The 19,223-nt window shown below is 48.0% G+C and overlaps 2 protein-coding genes across 2 annotated transcripts in view; one reads left to right on the top strand and one right to left on the bottom strand.

The window, feature by feature from the left end:
• The window catches only part of unc13bb (unc-13 homolog Bb (C. elegans)), an 89,569-nt gene extending 85,047 nt beyond the window's left edge, over positions 1-4,522 (bottom strand). The window contains exon 1 of the mRNA XM_018745047.2: positions 4,234-4,522. Within this exon, the coding sequence (XP_018600563.2) occupies positions 4,234-4,255 (22 nt within the window). The 5' untranslated portion in view covers positions 4,256-4,522. The remainder of the gene's footprint in view (positions 1-4,233) is intronic.
• A 5,742-nt stretch (positions 4,523-10,264) lies between these two features.
• On the top strand, positions 10,265-17,983 carry atosb (atos homolog b). Its single transcript, XM_018745013.1, has 10 exons — positions 10,265-10,296; positions 10,404-10,535; positions 11,516-11,686; positions 11,954-12,155; positions 13,812-13,870; positions 15,096-15,198; positions 15,485-15,643; positions 16,943-17,011; positions 17,329-17,546; positions 17,830-17,983. The coding sequence occupies exons 1-10, from the start codon at positions 10,265-10,267 to the stop codon at positions 17,981-17,983; spliced, it is 1,299 nt and encodes a 432-aa protein (XP_018600529.1).
• The last annotated feature ends 1,240 nt before the right edge of the window (positions 17,984-19,223 follow it).

Below are 19,223 nucleotides of genomic sequence, written 5' to 3'. Positions count from 1 at the left end.
TTTTCTCCAGAGCGACTCTTCGTTATTGTACCACACTGTGTGATAAATGAACAAAAATGTAGATGGAAACCCACAAGGTACAGCACCGCAGGGCTGCGCGTGCCATCCAGGTGGCAGTCGCTCACAACTGTCAGCGCTCCATTTGTTCCTACTACGAATTTGTCCGTTTCCTTCCCTTAACCGCTCGAAAGCAAAATGCACACCAGGAGACGGTCACACCCCGTCGATCTGCAGCGCGAGGAGACGCGTCCAACGGGGCGAAAGGAGCAGATGGGTAAAGCATTACGGCCGTTCGGTCCTGCCCTCATACGACGCGCCGCCGGCTTCTGCGCGCAACGCAACGGGCGGAGAGCGGAAGCCCGAGCGGAAGCCTAGAGCCAAGGTGCACAGAAGGCTGCCGTCCAACCGGCAGCTCAACACTGGGGTAAAATACGAGGTAAGCTGCACAACAACGGTACGCCGGAGCGCGTCTCGGAGCACTCGGCACGAAGAGCCACCGGAGCAGAGCGTCGCGAGGCCCGCGCTCCGGGGATGGTGCCGGCACGCTCCAGGCGTCCGCAGCGCGTCTCGTGCGGAAGCTCCGTCCGCGGTGCCAAAGGGCCCGATAATCGGGTACGCGGGAAGGCGCTTTCACGTGCGTTCACTCACGCGCCGCCATGGAGCAGAAAGGCGAACGAAGGACGGTCTCGGCGCAGGACAGCGAGCGACGCTGGAAGCGAACGCCCGGACCGACAGAGAGCGCAGGAAGCACGCGGGAGCAGGACTGCGTTGCAGCCCTCAGCTCCGCACGCTCACCGCTAACGCGCAGGGGCGGCGTGTTTCCTTCACCGGACACCTGCTGGGAAACAGGTGCTGCACACGCAGATCAGCAAACAACGTGACGCGTTTATGGAAACGGCCCTTAGCAACGGCGCAACGGCAGGGGGGCAGCAGCCCGGACTCGGCAACAAGGGCACTCGCCCTGACCGGTCGGCAAACACCGCGGGACGTCTAACGGCACAGGCAGCGAAATGGACAGCGGTGCAAATGTGACAGGCAGCCCCCCCGCCCCGAACTCTGCGGCACAAAGGCAGCCACCGGCACCTGTACTGCGGGGTAAAAATTTACCGCATTACAGTGCTGCCAGCTAGGGGGCGTGTTGAGCGCAGTCGGCAACTTTTTCTAAACTCTCCTTAACCGCAGCCACACGAACGCAGATTTCCGCTGCCGCATTTAGGCTCAGTCTCGCTGAAGTTCAGCTCCACCTGAGCCGATGCTACAAATTACAGCTCCGGAGTCCGACAGCAGCGACCGCAGAACGGCCGCCTGCGCGCCCGGCCGCGATGACTCCCCCGGCGTCCATAGGAAGCGCGAGGCGTTTGCGCTGCCAAGCGGGACGGTCTTACGGTCCCGCCCTGAACCGGGGAGCTCACGGGACTGGAATTTCCTGCCGGCGGGCCAACCATTGTTCGGCGATTAGCGCTCATCTGCAAACAGGCGGCACCGAGCGGAGACAAACACACAGAGGTCACAGCAGATGGAGGGTGGATTATAATCGCAATCTCCTCGCTTCCTCCCCCAGCTCGCCACCAGCGTGCGGCTGCGTTCGCTCGGCCCCCTTGCGCTCGTCTTCGGGGGAAAATATCATACGGGTGCTATGCGAAAACCAGGCCTGCAAGCGTACAGAACAGCAAAAGAATCGACAGTAATTCACACGCGAGGTCAAAAGCAGGCGAAACTACAGCCTGGAAGTGAATGCGACACTTTTGGAAGGGGGGGGGTGTGTGTGTGTGAATTATCTCTCACACACACACACACACACACACACACACACACACACACACACACACACACACTAGTCCCTGACTTACTATGGGGTTATGTTCTGCTAAATCCATCATAAGTCAAAAATGCATTTTATACACACCTCTGTGCGACAGACCGGAAGATGCGGATCGCGGCCATCGCGAGAGAATATCGATCCACCATCCACCTATTGCTTGCCTGAAGGGGGGCTCTAAATCTGAAGTACAGTTTCTATTGAATGTCTATCACCATCGTAAAGTCGAACCATTGTAAACTGGAGACCACCTCCATGTGTGTGTGTATGTGTATAGCACTCTGACCACTCAACGCAAACTTTTACCAAAGGTCCATTCCTTGGCCTCCAAAGGGCAGCAGAAACCCTCTCCGAGCATAAGGAAAGGAGGATATGGACTGCGCCCAAGTAAAGAGAGCAGTTTGTACCGCAGCCCACGGCGTCACACGTCGAGGACAGGACTGGCGCAGGAGCACTGATTTTACACGTGGACCAACACGCGGCGTCATAAACGGAAAGAGAAACGCAAGACGAAAAGCTCCTTGCGCTGAACTCCAAACGACGGCACGGAGGTGCGTCCACGAGGGTCGCGATCCTCACTTTCGCACCTTGATCGACACCCGCCGTACCGGTTTCCCCACACAGCAGCTACAAAGGCTCAAAAAAAGACACCGGGAAAGAACAGCTCTAATTGAGCGGGTTCACATTTCTAGGAATTGGATCATTTTCAGCTCTTCGTTGCGACGATGTCCCCATGGAGACAGGTTGGACCCTTGGGGAGAACAATGGGATGCTGATGAAAGCAGCAGCGCTCAGTAAGGGGGGCTGGGAGCGCAAGGAGGAGCCCAAGAAGGAGCCCAGTGCCGTCAGCCTCTCCAGGAGCAGCTCGACACTTGTCCCATCTCTTCCACCCTTGTTAAGCGTCTCGCAGCGATGCAGGAATTTGAAAACCAGGGCACGCGCGCACAACCGCACGCGCAAATAAGCAGCCTCGCTGAACCCCGACTCCGGCCGTCGTTCCTGCGCGTAACCACGCGAGGCTGAGAAAAGGCACAACCGTTTCTCTGCCCACCACACAGAGGGAATCATATGGCACGGGCTGGAAAGGAGCCAGCGGTCGGCGAGAGGCCGGAGAACATCGTCGCAGGGCACTTTCACACCGTCTCTGAAAAGAGCATCGCAGCAAAACTACCTGCTACATGTCCAGCTAGCGGAACAGGAGAAGACAAGTGGCAGCAAGACCATGTGCAGAATCCTTCGCAAAGCTTTACGATACCAGAACTTTCCGTAAAGCGTCAGACAGCTCACCTCAGTTACCACATGCGCCTCGTCACTGCAGTAAACTGCGTGAGCAATTTGCATACCGAACTGAGCCAAACCGGGAACGAACGAACGAACACACACACACACACACACACACACACACACACACACACACACACACACACACACACACACACAGACAGCCTTGGACATCAGAAGACCACCACCACGGATGGTGGAGATGGGAAAATATCCGTTAACTTCTCAGTGCACTGGTGTGTGAGAGCTCACAGCAGTGGGTGTTGGATCAAAGCTCCCCTAGAAACCTTTCAGGCACAAAAGGTGTGTAACTCACAGACAGCAAATAAAAATAATATTCTGAAACAAGTTACTTTGAACTGGGAGGAAAAAAAGAATTAAAATAATAAATTTAAAAACAGTGTGCGGAACCTGTCAGTTTAAGGATTTATACAACTTGAAGTGCTCATGTTGCCCAAACAGGTCATTGACGGCTGGATTGATCAAACAAACAAACAAATAAATTTCAACATTCATACACATCACTTCCCTTCGACAGACATGGTGAAAACATCACTAAAAAGGGCTTAACCACGTGCACGTGCTGTTGAATCACTCACTGAACCTTTATTTTTACGGCAGAGTAAAATCCCACATTTATTGTGGTACAGAGCAGTAAAATAAAACAGGACAGTTGTGGACAGAAGGACAAGTGTCAGTGAGTAAGTCGGTTCTTGCGTGTGACTGAAAGATTATTATCATCATCATCATCATCATCGCCAGCCAGGGGCTCTAAGTCTGCTCACACACACGCGCGCACAGGTCGCAATCGGCCTCGCAGTCGTGTTGGACCAAAGTGCCATTTTTTACCACATCATCATGTCATGATCGAGTCCTATGATATCGAGCTGCACGCGACGCCACTCAATCAATTTCACCTCCTCGAGCTCCACTGACACACAGTAACAGTTACTCGTCACGTCCCGCCTCTAACTCTAAGTTAGTCTAAGCTCAACAGTTTTACTCCTGCAGCAGGTAAAACTAAGTCAGTTACTTAACTTGTCCAGCAGAAGAAGGGAAGTTTAGTTCGCCCCAGAGCAGAGAGAGTTACATACTCTGAGTCTGATACTAGAAACAAGCAAGGTAACATTTACCTCTCACGCAGAGCAGAGACATCGCAAGCTGCCGCTGTTTTTTCGTTACACTTCAAAGAGTTGAAATTCAAATGGAACGTCGACTCGTCGTCGGAATCGGATTCGGAAAATATTAATAAGTGATCCCACTCGGACACGCTGTTCCATCCGCGCAGGCAGGGCGCGATAGTTGAGCTGCTTCCACTTTTCACGGCCTCCGCAACATTCCCTCCGCTCCACGGGGACCGCGAGAAAGAGCGAAACGGCGCGAGGGGGCAAAAGCGCCGCGAGCGGAGCGGAGCCGCCGCGAACCTCGTCGCGCCATCATGGAAGCGGACAGAGACGCACCTAAGGCACAGAAGCGCCTGAAGGGCGGGGCCCCGTTGGCACGAGTGACACTGGAGCCAGCCAATACGTGCGGCGCAGTCCGACGATGGGGCGGGACTCGTGCGCACTCTGGCCAATGAGAAGGAAGGATACGTTCGCCTAGGATAGACAGAGAACAGGTGCTGACGCACAAGTGAACCTGCTGCCGGGACTGAGGCGCTCGGCGGGGACACGTGGAAAGTTGCTCGAGCTCTGACACTGAGACCTCGAGTATTGTCTCAAAACTATACGCCCTTGCTTCATTGTGAGAACAGGTGAAAAGATCATCGGAGTCTCTCTACGCACCATCATCGACACCTCATACAAGAACCGCCGCATCCGCAAAGCCACCGCACCGGCGTCGGATGGATGACCCCTCTCACCCCTCATCATCATGCCATGGACTCTTGGCCCGTTCCGCCACCGCCAGCAGACTCGGCAACAGTTTCTTCCCCGACGCGGTCGGGTTACTCAACACCCGGCTGCTGCCTCCCAACGCTCACCTGGCCGGCGCAGTCCGACAGCGAACCCGGCCTGACTCCTACACTACATCCTGCCTACGGTCGTCAGCCCATCTCCACATCCCGTCCTGTGTATTTACTGTCTTGTACTCTGTTCTGTGTTGCACCGCCATGGTCTCCGGAGAAACGACATTTCGTTCCGCCGGCGTATACAAGCTATAGAGGAATGACAATAAAAACCACTTGAACTTGAACTTCATTGGTTGCGCTACGTAAAATATCACTGCGTCACATGTACTGATGCACAATAATGACCGGGGTGGCACACAGTGGTGCAGCAGGTAGCGCTGGTGTCTCAAAGTGCCTGTGACACGCGACTAGACGTGCTTCGATGCCCACTCAGTCTGTGTGAAGGTTCTTTGGCTTCCTCCGGGTGCTCCCGTTTCCTACCACAGTCCAAAGATAAAAGCCTCACGTGTGACGCGTGTAACTGGTGACTCTAAATTGCCCCTGGTGTCTGTAGCTTAGGAGGTTCATGGAACAGCTGGTAGCGTAGTGATTATAGCTACTGCCTTTGGCTCCAGAAGGTTGCAGGTTCAATCCCCACTTCCAGCTGTAGTGCTCTTGGAGGAAAGCAATTGCTGGGCATGTGTGGTAACTAACCTTAAACTTTTAGCCAATACATCTCACTATCCAAAACACTATAATCCTTAGTCTCCCAGCACTACATTGCACATTGTGCAAGTAAATAAACCAGATGGTGCTGTGAAGATCTGCAGAGAGTATAAGTTTCATAAGATATAAACTTTCACAACATCATGTGTTTAACAAATTTTACTCCTCATCCGCTCTACATGCAGCTACTCATGTAACGTGGATTAATTGACCGTATTTGGAGAATCACATGTCTGAATATTCATCTGTCTGTCTGTTGGCAAAATGCACATTTATTTACTCAGAGTTGTATGTCGCTTTGGAGAAAAGCATCTGCTAAGTGAATAGATGTGAAAGTGAATCTGAGCTGGTGGCAAAGCGACTGTCAAGTACTCGGTTCCAAAACGGGAGAATCTGTTCACAAACTGGCGTTATGTGAGATATTTTCCAAATGAAATATGAGCCATGCTTATTAGCAGATCATGCTTGATGAGAGTTCCAAGAAGTATGTTATGGCCAACACTCGCAAGGGGCTCTTCAAGTATCCAAGATGACCTTTTGGAGTTGAGCTTCTGAACCTTAAGTAACCTTGGGTCCTCCTCTCTCTGGGATTCTGTTCTGCCTTCCAACACTGCTTTCTAATGATGAAATCAAAGAGGACTTTACAAGATTAATTGAAGATCACGGTCTCCATGGAATCTGGTTACATGAGCTTGTGCTGTATCTCCTCACCCATTTCCTGCAGATCCCTGCTCCCACTTTCTGAGTAGAACATTGTATTTCTCATGTAGCCAGAGGATGAAGGCTATGAGGATTCTTGCTGAGGCAGCAGAGAGAGTATTTACATGGCTGTGGATCACAAGAGATGAGCTGTGAACTGTGGGTTCGAGGAAGTGCAATCAGAACGCAGGCTGAGGTCCGATAACTCTGGCTGGGTCACCTGGACAAGGTTTTCTGATGCTGAAAGGTGCCAAAACACCCAGTGACCCCAGATTAAATCACTGGCAATGTATCCAGGTGTTGTATTGCAAGATGTGTGATGGCAAAAGTATATTGCTAATATTTTCAAATAGGTATATTGACACATCATTTTAGTTGTGAAATCTAGATCGCTACAAAGATCTACAACAGGAGTACCAAACTCGTTTCATACAGGGGGCCAAAAAGGATTCATTGCTCCTGCTAGAGGCTGGTGTTGCACAACATACTTGTATAACAGCAAGGATAACGACTACTAGTGTATGAAAGGATTTTTCATAACCGCTGTAAGTTATCGAGGTTAAATCCATCTAGACTCCTATAGTGCTGTATCAGTACCGTTCCTTCGTCTGGCCTTGTTTCACTCCCCAGCAGCACTGTTACTGAAAACAAAGCAATTTTGAAATAATCAGTAAAAGAGGCACTTTCATACTTTAAGGCGTTTGCAGTTTATTTATGTTGCCACTTGTTTCCTGTACCCTGACAGCATCGACCTTGGGAAACAGCATCAACATTTGGGGCGAGTGACCAGGCAGCAGGCAGCTTCAGCACTGCCTTCAAATGCGTGTCACAGAGTTGAGATCAATATTGTGAGATTCCACTGCGATCATGTTGCCAGTGGCGTTGTTACCAGTGAAGGGCTCCCGGAACACACACTTTATTGTGCATCAACGTGTCTTAGTAAAAACTATCTGAATATGCAGACACTTGAGCCAGAGCTCAGAGCTGCACAGAAGCCAGTAATGACAAGATTATTTCCCTGATGGTCACTACACCAGCACACATCCATAATCCATAACTAAAAATGAGTTTTGTGGATGCTGTATGGAAGGGGTTATGGGGATATGGATGGGTTGCTGATGTCGTACGTTTGAACTCCTGGTCTGAAGGGACTAAAGCTAAATCGTCTGGAACCAGTTCATACAAATCTGAAGTATTTCATACTCTCCACTTACCAAATTATATTTTTGTTCTTTGCTTTTAAGGTTCCTGTCTAAATTTAAGGGTTAATATTAATTAAGGTTTACCTTTTGTACCCCATTGTGAACTTTTGACTTTTGTCCTTGATTTCATAATATTGCAAACACAGCTGGAGTTACTTTATTTGGGAAAAGCGGCAGGAGTTCCATGACAGAGAAATATCCGACACATGACAAGCAGACGTTAACTGAGAGTTAATTTTATAGTCACGACCCCAGGAGTGAAAGCCCCGACGGCCACCCAAGAGAGCAGCAGCACCCCTGGCCCCAGCTCATGAGACGACCTGTAAAAGGGCTGAGGTCACGTTGGTGGTTTGTGGATTCTTCACCAGTGCTCTACTACTTCCCTAGCAATACGCATTCACTGACCCAAGTTCTCTTCCAGTGTGCTCCTGTTCCAGTCCCGTGCTCCCGTCCTGCTTGATTTTGTCGCGATTCCGTACGCCGACTCAGGCCAAGCATCATCTCGGCGTATTGCTCTTGCGCAGTAAACTCGTTTCACTTACCCCCAGAACACGCCATGTGTCTGTTTCTGTTTACCGTGTCACCAGTGCACTTCATTTCTTCATTTGCAATGAGCACTTAAATGTACACTCTGCTACTGAGATCATTGTACTTTACGTCCGTGTGCATGTCATGTCCGGATGTTACATTTGTTAGAACTATAGATACTTATTCTTACAAACATTAACTTGAAGAGGAAAATATTTGACATACTGTACTTGGAAGAATATTTACTAACGGTATTAAGCATTTGCTGCCATGCTGGTACACGTGGAGCGGAGTCATCAGACCCAGAAACAGGTGTTTATTAGAATGACGAGACCCAAAGGGGCAGGTAGAGGCGAGCTCAGGACAGGCAGGGCTAACCGAGGAGCAAACATCATAACTGGGGTAAGCCAGAACTGGAATTCTGGAGACCATAACGAAGGTCAGGGAGGTAGAAGACCCGTGCCAAGGACCCACGTGGTTATTACTCAAGTAAGGTTCCACAAGTCAGTGTGCGTGAGCAGCCCTTTATGCTTCGTCTACCTGATGTGCCACAGGTGCGTTCCTTCCGTCTGATGTCGCCGGCGTGACATTTGTTCACTGCTCACTTTTCGTGTCTAAAGGTGTAAAAAAATAACTTCTTGCAATTATCAGCATACTCTGAAAGTTTGAAAATGTCTGTTACTATACAATTGAAAGTTAGATAAATTGTGACGTACGTAAAACTTGATTATCGAAACCATATTGTTGATCCCATCTACTGTAGAGAGCAGCAAGAGAAAACAAACTGAAGGGCAATAATATGAATCCTTCTCTGCAAATGATACTTTTATTCAGCACTGATATTTTCACTGGTCTAGTTGGCACCAGTATCAGTGATTTGTGGAACTGGTAAAAACAATAAAATTCTTCTGGGGGCCTAGAAAACACTTACTTCTATTAGGTGTTTGTCCTTCTTAGGGTGGCAGAAGTCTGGAGCTCCACTTGGAATCAGTGGGTGCCAAGTGGACAGAATACCAGCCCACTGCAGGGTGTCCACCTCTGCGCGCACACCTAGTGACACTACAGGCAATTTAGAGTTACCGATTAACATGAAACACATGGCTTTGCACTGTGGGGGGGAAACCAAAACATGGGGAGAACCTGTAAACATCACACAGACAGAGCTGGATTTGAACCTATACTCGGGTAGCCTGAACACTATGAGACAACAGCACAACCCATTGCACCACTGTGCCCCCCATCCTATTGTAGTCACGGAGTTGTCAGCTACTTATGGAGAGATGCACACCATAAATGTAACTATGGGCTTCGTATAGGAAGCATTTTAAAACGTATTTACCAGGTGTTATCAAAGCATTACTGATTTTTGGGAAGAGAAAAAAAACGACAAGAATCCATTAAAAAGCGATGGCAGAATTTAGTGACGTCATAGTTGAAGATCTCCAGGCTTGCCTCCAAAAGCAGCAAGAAACTTGGGACAAATGAATATGTCCTGCTGGAAATGAGAGCACCTTGAAGGGGACAGTGCATGAAAATTATGGATTTACTTCATCTATGTACAGTAGGTCGGCAAACCTTTTGATTGTACCTAATAAACTGGCCTGGTAAATCTAGAATTACGATGGATAACATGAACAAACGCATCGGTGCCTTTGGCATCACATCTGATCTTCAGGTCCCTGTAATGGACACATGAAACCTGTCCTGTTGTCCACATGGTGACTGTGGAGCTGTGAGGACTGACGGCTGTGTCTCCTTAGAGCATCTTGTAGGTGACCATAATTTGTGTTAGATGAGCTCCTAAACTATGCTTTTTTTAAATAAAAATAACCCTTGATCAGCAGTGAGACACCAATAAAAATGACAGAACTGTAGACAAAGACCTTTTGGTCTTTTTATTGTCAAGTTCTTAGAACCAATTCCAGAATCAATCTATTGAACCGTTTGTTCTTAAATATACAGCGAGTATAAGAGCTACAGTTGAAAGGCACATGAAACCCTTCCCATTGCAAACTTTGAGCTACTTGTGTGTTGCACAAAGTGTGTTTACACCTCACTTCTTGTGGCTGAGGAGATGAGATACATAGACACTTGAAGACATGTCCAAGAGGGCCTTAAAATATGCCTGAGCTGCCTACAGTAGAGGAGTTCATGTACGTTGGGATCTTGTTCACAAGTGATGGGAAAATGGCAACAGGAGATTGAAAAGTGAATTTGTGATCCGCTCAAAGCTGTTACGTGTGTATCTGCATCTTCCCAGGCTCTACATTCCTCTCCTGCCCCTGGTAGCTGCTGCTCTCAGGACTCTGTTGCCAGTCGGCCTGAGGATGGACCAGCAGCAGGAGGAGGAGCAGTGGAGGAGAAGGTCCAGGGGCTCCCAGAGGCGGGGAAGGTAAGATCTGATGCTGATGAGACCCGGCTGTGTCTGTATGGTGCCATGAGTTAAAAAGTCCAACATGTCTTGTTTTGCAACCCCAGAAATACACAGACAATTCTCTTTAGGCTAATCAGAAGAATGAGCACTTAGGAAGCATAGCCTGGGTTAAAAAGTGTAACTTGTGTTGATATGCTAATTAGAGAATTTCTGCATCTCATTGGTTACCGATGAGTAAACATCCATTTGCAGAAATCCTACATCACCGGGAGTGGGTTTATTTCCAGGGCTGCTCCTTCACAGTCACCGAAGCCACAGAAGATCCTTGTAACGTTAAACTTTGTCCTCCACAGCTATTGTCCTGTTGTTGTGGCTGCTAGGGAAAAGTGTACCTGTTGTACTAACAACACATCCTGGACTCTGTGGGACTTTTCCTGAGTCTCGCTCTTCAGCACTTTAATTTCCTCATTGTAGTTGATCTCATAGTGACAAGAATTGCTCAACTTTACTGAGCCGTGCGACACATACATGTGGAATTTACACATGAGGAGGCCTCCGTGGAATCCCCAACCCAGCAAGGCAACCTGCCCCTTTCCAGAGCTCTGGAGTGCAACCAGGGTTGGTGAGACCTTCTGGGAAGGAGATCACAAAATTGCAGAAGGTTTACCAGCTATCTATCTTATCCCAGTTGGGGGAGTACTCTGAGTTTGTCAAACTGCAGAAGCTGGGCAGTGCATGAAGAAAAAGGAGTCTGGAGGAACCACCATCACGTTCTAAGCTTCCCCCCCCCAGGAAGAGCCTTGGGTGGACGTATCACAAACCCAGTTGGTGCAGGAGCGCAACGCACCCTTGGAAGCATTAGAAGGTGAAGTTCTGTGCCACCTTCACAAAAGTTTTTCCAGTTCCGGTATGCATGCGCTTAAGTTTCAAGATGGGCCACCTGCTCAGGCCCTTGGCTGTCCTGTAGTTGGTGGCACACTGTCCGCTGCCCCTTTCAGGTGCAGTGCACAGTACAGCCATGACCAGCCAGTGTCCAGCACCAAGACAGTTATTTCTCCCAAACCCCAGTCTGTGGCTGACCTTTGTTACCAGCCATCCAAGTGCATGCGCAGTCTCACTTCCCTAGCATCTCCCTGCAGGACTGCTCTCAGCAGGCAGCAGGCCTTTTGGTGCCTCAGGAGAACACAAGAGCCAAGCCTTCTGCACAGGGAGCCCAGCAGGATTAGAGAACTCCAGCACTGTCTCACAGATAGACAAGGTCTTGGGTTCTCTGAAGAGTTCCACCAACCTGAGTAAAGGGCCAATTGAAAATGGGTATAGGGCAATAAGCGAATCGAGTCCCTTTGAACAGAGGAGTCACCACGTGGCCTCAAAGAACCCCATTTGGCCTCTGCACCTTGTTAACATGGGCCCTGCTCCCCACCCTGTGGCTCCAGTGCCTATCCAGCCAAGAGGAGGCTTTTCTCTCCCGGCAACACAGGAGAGTCCTGCTCTGAAGACGAGGGCCTGTCTGCCTCCAAGAGGAGCCGCCTGGCGCTTCTGACCCCAGGCCTGGGCTTCGGAACCTGCCGCAGTACAGATGCCAAAGCTGGCCCCTTCTGGAACCATCTCCTGCGTTCCGCTCGTGAGCAGCCTAAGGTGAGAGCTCTTACGTAAATATGACCCAGCTGTCAAAGGTTGTCAGTGATTTTTTTTACTTGGGGTCAACAGCTCATTCACAAAATTGTTCTCGTCAAGGGTAATAATTGTCAAGGCCATTACACTCAGACTAAAGTATTTCATTGACTGTGATTATTAACGATAACAAAGGCCACCTATTAACATGAAGAACATAGAAACAAGTCAAATGTTCAAACCCAAGCTATAGCCAGACTCTATAATTTTCAGTACTTATGGAAAATTCTTACTTTGTCCCTTTTAAATAGAAAGTAGCACTGGATAATGAATGAGGGGGTGACTGAGCTCACTCAGACCCCCATGCACCGTTCTGTGCATTGCGATGTACTGTCAGAGGGGCTATTCTCATTGAATATCTAAGGAATGCTTTAAAGTTCACACACTTTAAGATGTTTTTGGTGACCCCTCTTCTAATAAAGAAGTAAAAGGTCACGTTTGGGTGCCGGTAGTCAATGTGATCCCTGAGTTGAGTGAGGAATGTGCTTTTGGTCCAGGGAAAAGGATCGTTGACCGCTTCAGTCCAAGTGAATCTTCGCAGACATTTATGACTGATTCATTCCGGAGTGATTTTAGGGTTAGGGAAATCGGGTGGGACTGAAGCCCACTGTGTACGAGTTTGCTGGGTTGAGCCTGAAAATTGCTCTCGCCCTTCCAGGGTAGTTTGCGCTGTATTGGTTGGTCAATAACAGGGAGAGAAAAGAGCTGTACAGGTGTACACGGGCAAAGACTGCTCTTTTTATGCTAGAACATGCAGAATAGGCCCACAATAAAGCCCTTTCAGCAGGCCAATTGTTGCTTCACACATCCAGCATTCCTGTACAAACCTCTGGCTTTTCTGGCTCAATGTTATAACATATCATATTATGTTCCGGAAAGGTACATTGTGGGGGTTTGCCCATAGTAACAAAGGGGATGTCTTTTTTTCTTTTTCATTTTAAATGCAGTGAGAAAAGGGAGGCGGAAGTTTCATGCTGCCAGTGGGCTGAGAGGCAATGAGATTTCAGAGAGTAGCGAGTGAGCAGGAAAGAAGGGCAGGTGACTGAGAGAAGCCGTGGCCTCTATGGAGCTTGGGGGATGGCAGCATGGTGCCAGTTGAAGGTCTGCAGTGTTTGCGCGGCGGCAGGACGAAAACTCCCAGGGAGACGACTCCAGGGGACAATGAGTTTTCTGGGACTGGGAAGTGCACATGATCTGGGCGCCAGACTGCTCTCGAATGTAAGTGGTGCCCTAAGACGGGCTGCTTCTGGATCCTGTTGGAATGGCCAGCATTCACTCATCTTATGTGGAAGAATTATGTTAATAAGGAAACAACCAACCTTCTCTTCTGAATTTTTTTAAAGCTGTTTTTTCTAGATAAGGTTTTAATCACAAGAGTCAAATGTTATACAATCAATGTTATAAATATACCAATGTTTATCAAAGCGGTAACCAGAGAATTAATTTGTAATTTCAGTGGTGTTTCTCATTTCTTTTAAAGTGGAAAATAATGTGTGCAAAGGCAGGTATAATAGATGCAAATGAAAATGCGCTGTAGGTCACTGCACTGGATACGCCTAATGCATGTAGCTGGTGCACAAGTGATGCAATGAGGAATAAAAACACTCCTTTTTATTGTAGGGAGCCAGTGACTGCGCCAGAGTGGGAAGAAGGCTCAAAAGTGGTCTTCGGCAAAAGTCGTAAGTCTCGTACAGTCAGTGTCCAATTTGTCAGCTAATGTCCTGAAACATGGGCCTCAAACCCCCCCCCAGGAAGTCATATATAATCTGGTTTCTCTTCAAATGTTTTTGCTTTAATTATTAACGCAATAGTAGTAAAGTAATGTTTTACGTTCCTGTGTTTTTGGCATATTTTTTGGAAAGTCCTGTACAGTTGCTCCCTGAATTGAGTTAAATAGGACCGAGGGCCGGGTCAGGACACAAACTTCAGAGTCCAATGGGACATGAAGCGGGTGAAGGGCTTGTCGTCAGCTCTCGATGCGGCGACTCGTGTGACGCGTACCAGCGAACCAGCGAACCAGCGAACCAGCGAAACGCGACGCTGTTGGACCCACGCTGTGGAGTGTGGATCTCCGTCTCTGTTTGGCAGGGAAATGCACTTTTGTTCGCTCTGAAGCGTTTCTTTGGAGCAGCGTCTGCTGAATGAATGAACGCACATCTCAATGTCAGCAGCCTGCTCTCGGAACGTTAACCGGAAGGATGCACAGGTGGCCCAGAGGGAGGCGACAACGGGGGGCTGTGCGCATGGGAACGGAGTAGCTCTACACACTGCTCCTCCGTGCCCCCTTCAGCGTCCTGCTGATGGCGGGGGGAAGGGGGGTAGTCCCTCCCTGTAGTGAGTCGGGACGGCAGGACTCGCACCCCAGAGCCACCAGAGAGCGGGACTCGGCCAAACCCGCTGCGCCATCGCACCCCGCCCCACCAATGCTCAATACAAGCAAAATAACAAGAAATAAAAGTGTAATTGTAAGAAATGTAGAAACAATGCGAGTTGCACAGCTGTCTGCTCTTCATGGTAAATGACGTGCATCAGCTCAGAGGCGGAGGGGTTGCGTGGAGTTGGAGGGTGAAGGAGAGGCGGCTCTTCGTCGACAGGATCAAAGCTGGTATATGTACAAGACGGAAGATCATCGGTGGGGTGTTTTTTTCTCTCTGGAGTTTCCGTTCCTTAGGAAAACTAAAGGCTGCACTTGCTGTTTAGATGAAGATGAAGTCGTTAGATGAAGCTGTGGTGCGGTAATACTATATTACTGAATATTAAATACTTTTCAGAATTCGTCAGCAAAAAGTGTTGCTCACAGGTTTGCCAGTTGGGAAACTGTATTTAATTGGTCCACAGACCCTAACCTTTCCTCTGTCTCCCTCCTGTCTGTTTCTATCCTTTTTGGCCCATCTGCACATCCAGGCGCCTCCTTTGCAGCGGCCTGAGAGGAGAGCCCTCGGGTCACAGCTGTCGCCCTTACTCGCCCCTGGCATCAGCGAGCCACTCCCTCTTGGGCAACTTTGAGGTAAACGGCCCTGCAGTTACCCTAGTGCTGCGTTATGTTCTGAAGCTCTAAGATGCAGTAAAGGACGGTATTTTCTCAACCACCTTACGTATTTTAAATGGCCATTAATCATCTGTTAATGGCATAATTATTCTGAAATGTCCATTCTGCTTCTGAAAATGAGTAAAAACACTTCTGTAATACGATAATGAACCTTGGAGTTTGCTATGCATAGTGCAGCAGATGGCCAGTCGGGACAAATACTCCTGGATAAAAGGAGTTCAATGGCAAATGTGTTTGTGTTCAGGAGTCCATCCTGAAAGGCTGCTTTTCGCCGTCTGGTCGGATTGAGGGCTTCATGGCGGAAATCGGGGCCAGCGGGTCCTACTGCCCCCCACATGCCACCCTGCCTGTCCAGGTCACGTACTGTGACCTCTCTGAACGGAGCGGCCCCTCGCCCTTCCTGGTAATCTTTGCTCTCATATGACGCAACGCTCAGGCTTATGAATGAAACTTCTTTCTTACTGCACAGTATCTGAACTGTTTCAATCCCTACTCACTCCGTGGATTTTATGAATGTACAGTAGTAGAGCTGAAGATGAAAGTGTAGAGGCAATAATCCTAAACTACCAAACGATACAATGGCGACGTAACATCGTTCACCTTTCCCTTGTGTAACAAACACTCCTTTTATGACAATTCACACCTCGCATAGAATTTGCATAACAAGCCTGGGAGAATCATCTTACAAGAAGAGAAAGTGAATTTGAAAGGATCTGCCTTGGTAACGTCAAGCACCACGCAAAGTGAGCAGCCCTGGGGAGGGGGGGGGGGTGTCGGGGGCTGATTTCTCTCTACCTACCTCTCGCTACCTGTAAGTCACGAATGTTTGGGTCACTTTTAGCATGTTGTACGTACATTAACGCAAATACGGTAAACTGAGTGCAGTAGTAGCGACAGGCAGCACACAACACAGTAAAATACTGTGCTGTAACGGCTTTTGCACGTGCACAGTATTTTCCTCGGCACATTTTATAGTCAAAACCACTATTTACAAGCAAAATACAAATATGAAAATGTGCTACGTTTTTGTATTGAGTTTTGATGTAAAGTACATTGTTCACATTGTCCGTGTACATGAGCTGTCCATGTGAAAACACAGTAAGTAGCTGCTCCTGTGTAGCTGGTTCACTATTCAATGATGAGGTGACAGCTGTGTGTGCTGTGTGACGAATGGAATGTCGGACGAGTCACTACGGTTCACGTTACGTTGCCGCAATAAACCTAAGGAGGTCAGGTTTTAGTTGATTAGTTTAAAGATTAGTTGCTTTATATTTCCATAGTCGACATAATTCCATCTGCTCACAAGAGGACTGGACCTGATGGTGTGATTTCACGAAATGAATTAATCCCGTTGTGTGAGGGAACGGTGTGTCAGCAATTTAACATAAAGGTCTTAAACCAGGATTAAACCAGATTCAGGTATCCGTAGCAATACTGATATTCTGGACTTAGTTCTGCAAGATTTCCTGTCTTTAAAAGACGAGGCAGTAATTTTGCATTTTTGCAACATGGGTCAAACTTCCTTTGGCTCAGCAATGTATTTATTTTTCCCATTTCAATTAATGTTAATGGGTCTTCACAAGAATTCACTTGACAAGTAAATCTTGGGGATTGAATTAGGGACTGAATGAATGAACTATGCTAAGGGAATATGAATAATACAAAGCCTGTGTTTCCGTGTAGCAGCATCTTTCTGTTTCAGGGCGTTATCTGCCTGAGGTCGCTTGGGAAAAAGGGATACGGCGTCCCGAAAGCAGGCACCGTCCAAGTGGTAACGTCATCTCTGTTCTTGTTGATTCAACTTTCTGTTCAGTTTCTTCTTTTTGGTTTTTTGTCCCTGAGCTGCTCATTGTGGCGCAGCTTCAAAACTGGTTTGGTGTTCAGGGTTTGCGTCTCCGTGATCCAAAGAAATGTGTGCAAGAAGGCAACAGTAAACCACCTACGTACCAAACCTTCTCATACCTTGTGAAAACCACGAGAGGTTGAGTCTAATTCAGCTCAACAACACAAACCCTTTGCTATCTACACTTCGTAGATACACACGTAAAATAAGGCCACTGCTTTTCCTCCTCTTGTATCCCTACTAAGGCCTTGTTCAACCCCAACAAAACTGTGGTCAAGATGTTTCTGGTCACATACGACTTTGAGGATATGCCTGTGAACCATGTGACCTTCTTGAGGCATCGCATCTTCCTGGTGCCTCTGGAGGGTGTGGAGGATGGGGAGGATGAGGAAGTGCAAGAGGAGAGACCGGAGCACAGGGCCACAGCAAGGAAGAAAATTCTCTGCTACTTAATACACCTCAGGTATCACTTGATTGCTTTTCAGGCTCTGTGGTATCAGTGACGGGGAAACGATGGGGAAGAGAAGGACCAGACTGTGACCTCAACATTGTCAATTTAACTCCCAGATCCCAGAATGGGCACTTGCTGCTAAACTGTGGCTGAACTATTAAATGGTTACCTAAATAAACTGCTCTGCATACACAAAAAAAGAATTGCAGCTTTTGGTGCAATTAAAAAAGCCCTTCAGATGTAGAATCATATAGATTTCAGTAATTAGTATTACATTTAATTTTCCCTCTTGTAGGTTCCAGAGCTCCAAATCTGGAAAAATTTATTTGCACGATGACATCCGGCTGCTGTTCTCCCGCAAGTCCATAGAGGTGGACACAGGGACACCCTATGAGCTCAAGTCTTTCACCGAGGTACCAAGAAATCCCAAGTACTCACCCCGTCTCTGACTGTGGACACAGCTTCGGCGGACGGTAGACATCATTCTGCTTCCTCCGAGCAGGATAAACAACCAGTGAAGGTTTAAGGAAGATCAAGATGGATGTACAGTGCAAAACTGCTTCTAGCATTAGGATCATCATGCAGACCTTGTGGAAATACCAGGATCGCTTTGTTGTGACACCGACTCCCGTGTTGCGCGCGCGCGTGTGTGTGTGTGTGTGTGTGTGTGTGTGCCCAACTCCATCCCTGAATGGACCAATTGCAGTAGGTCATAGCCCTGAACTTGCAGCCAGAGCACAGCACATCACTCACGTTTGGTGCCTATGGTTGTGATCTGTAAGCACAAGCTTTACTAGGAGTGTACAATGGCATCATTTCTTTGAGAGGCGGAGGGGCTGCAGGCATCAAAAGACCATTAATTTAATCTCTGAAACGTTTCTGAAGTTGGTCCCATTTTTATTTAAAAAAAAGCAGATTCATCAATAGGACTAGACTCTTAGGACTAGACATGGACTGCAATGTCACTCCCTCCATATAGAGCTCGGCAGACACAATGATGTAAAACCATGTCAACATGTGGGGCTGATGAGGGTATCGACCCTGTCGTGTCCTCCACACCACCAGTACAAATGAAGTCCACTGTGCCTTAGCACAGGTGTATCTGTTTATTAGTACAAGTCGTACAGCAATAGACTGCACTTTGAGAGGGTGTGTACACTACAGTACCGTACAGTACTTTTCCTCTGGTAGGAACTGTCACCTTTGTCTGCTGGGAAATAATGTTGCCCTGAAGTAGTGAAAAGAGGGAAGAATGGGCAAACGGGTGGGTTTTGATTGGAAATGAGGATGGGGCGGGTTTTGATGTTTCCGTCAATGTTTGTATATAACACTGCAAACTCGATGACTTGATGTGGACAACTGCTGATGAAGTTTTTTTTTTGGTCTCTGAATCCTACTTCTAGTGAAACTACATAGCATCCCGGAGGGCAATGTAACTGTCTAGGGTGTGAAATTCTGTGCTCACTGGGGGTTTGAAATCTAACAGCTTCCAGAGTAACTTGAGACCGATGAAGACATGTAGTACAGTATTAGGAAAAAACCATCCTTATTGATACTGTTGGACATTAACAGATGGCCAATAAACAAAGTAACAAGTGGACAAAGAGATTACTTGTTTCATGTACTTTAAAAATGTACTGATAATTTGGTATTGAAGATATTAATGGAGTTACTTTCATTCACTTGGTA

The sequence above is a fragment of the Scleropages formosus genome, chromosome 6, assembly GCF_900964775.1.
Source record: "Scleropages formosus chromosome 6, fSclFor1.1, whole genome shotgun sequence".
NCBI classification, from domain to species: Eukaryota; Metazoa; Chordata; class Actinopteri; order Osteoglossiformes; family Osteoglossidae; genus Scleropages; species Scleropages formosus.
This window is presented reverse-complemented; position numbering and strand designations above follow the sequence as displayed.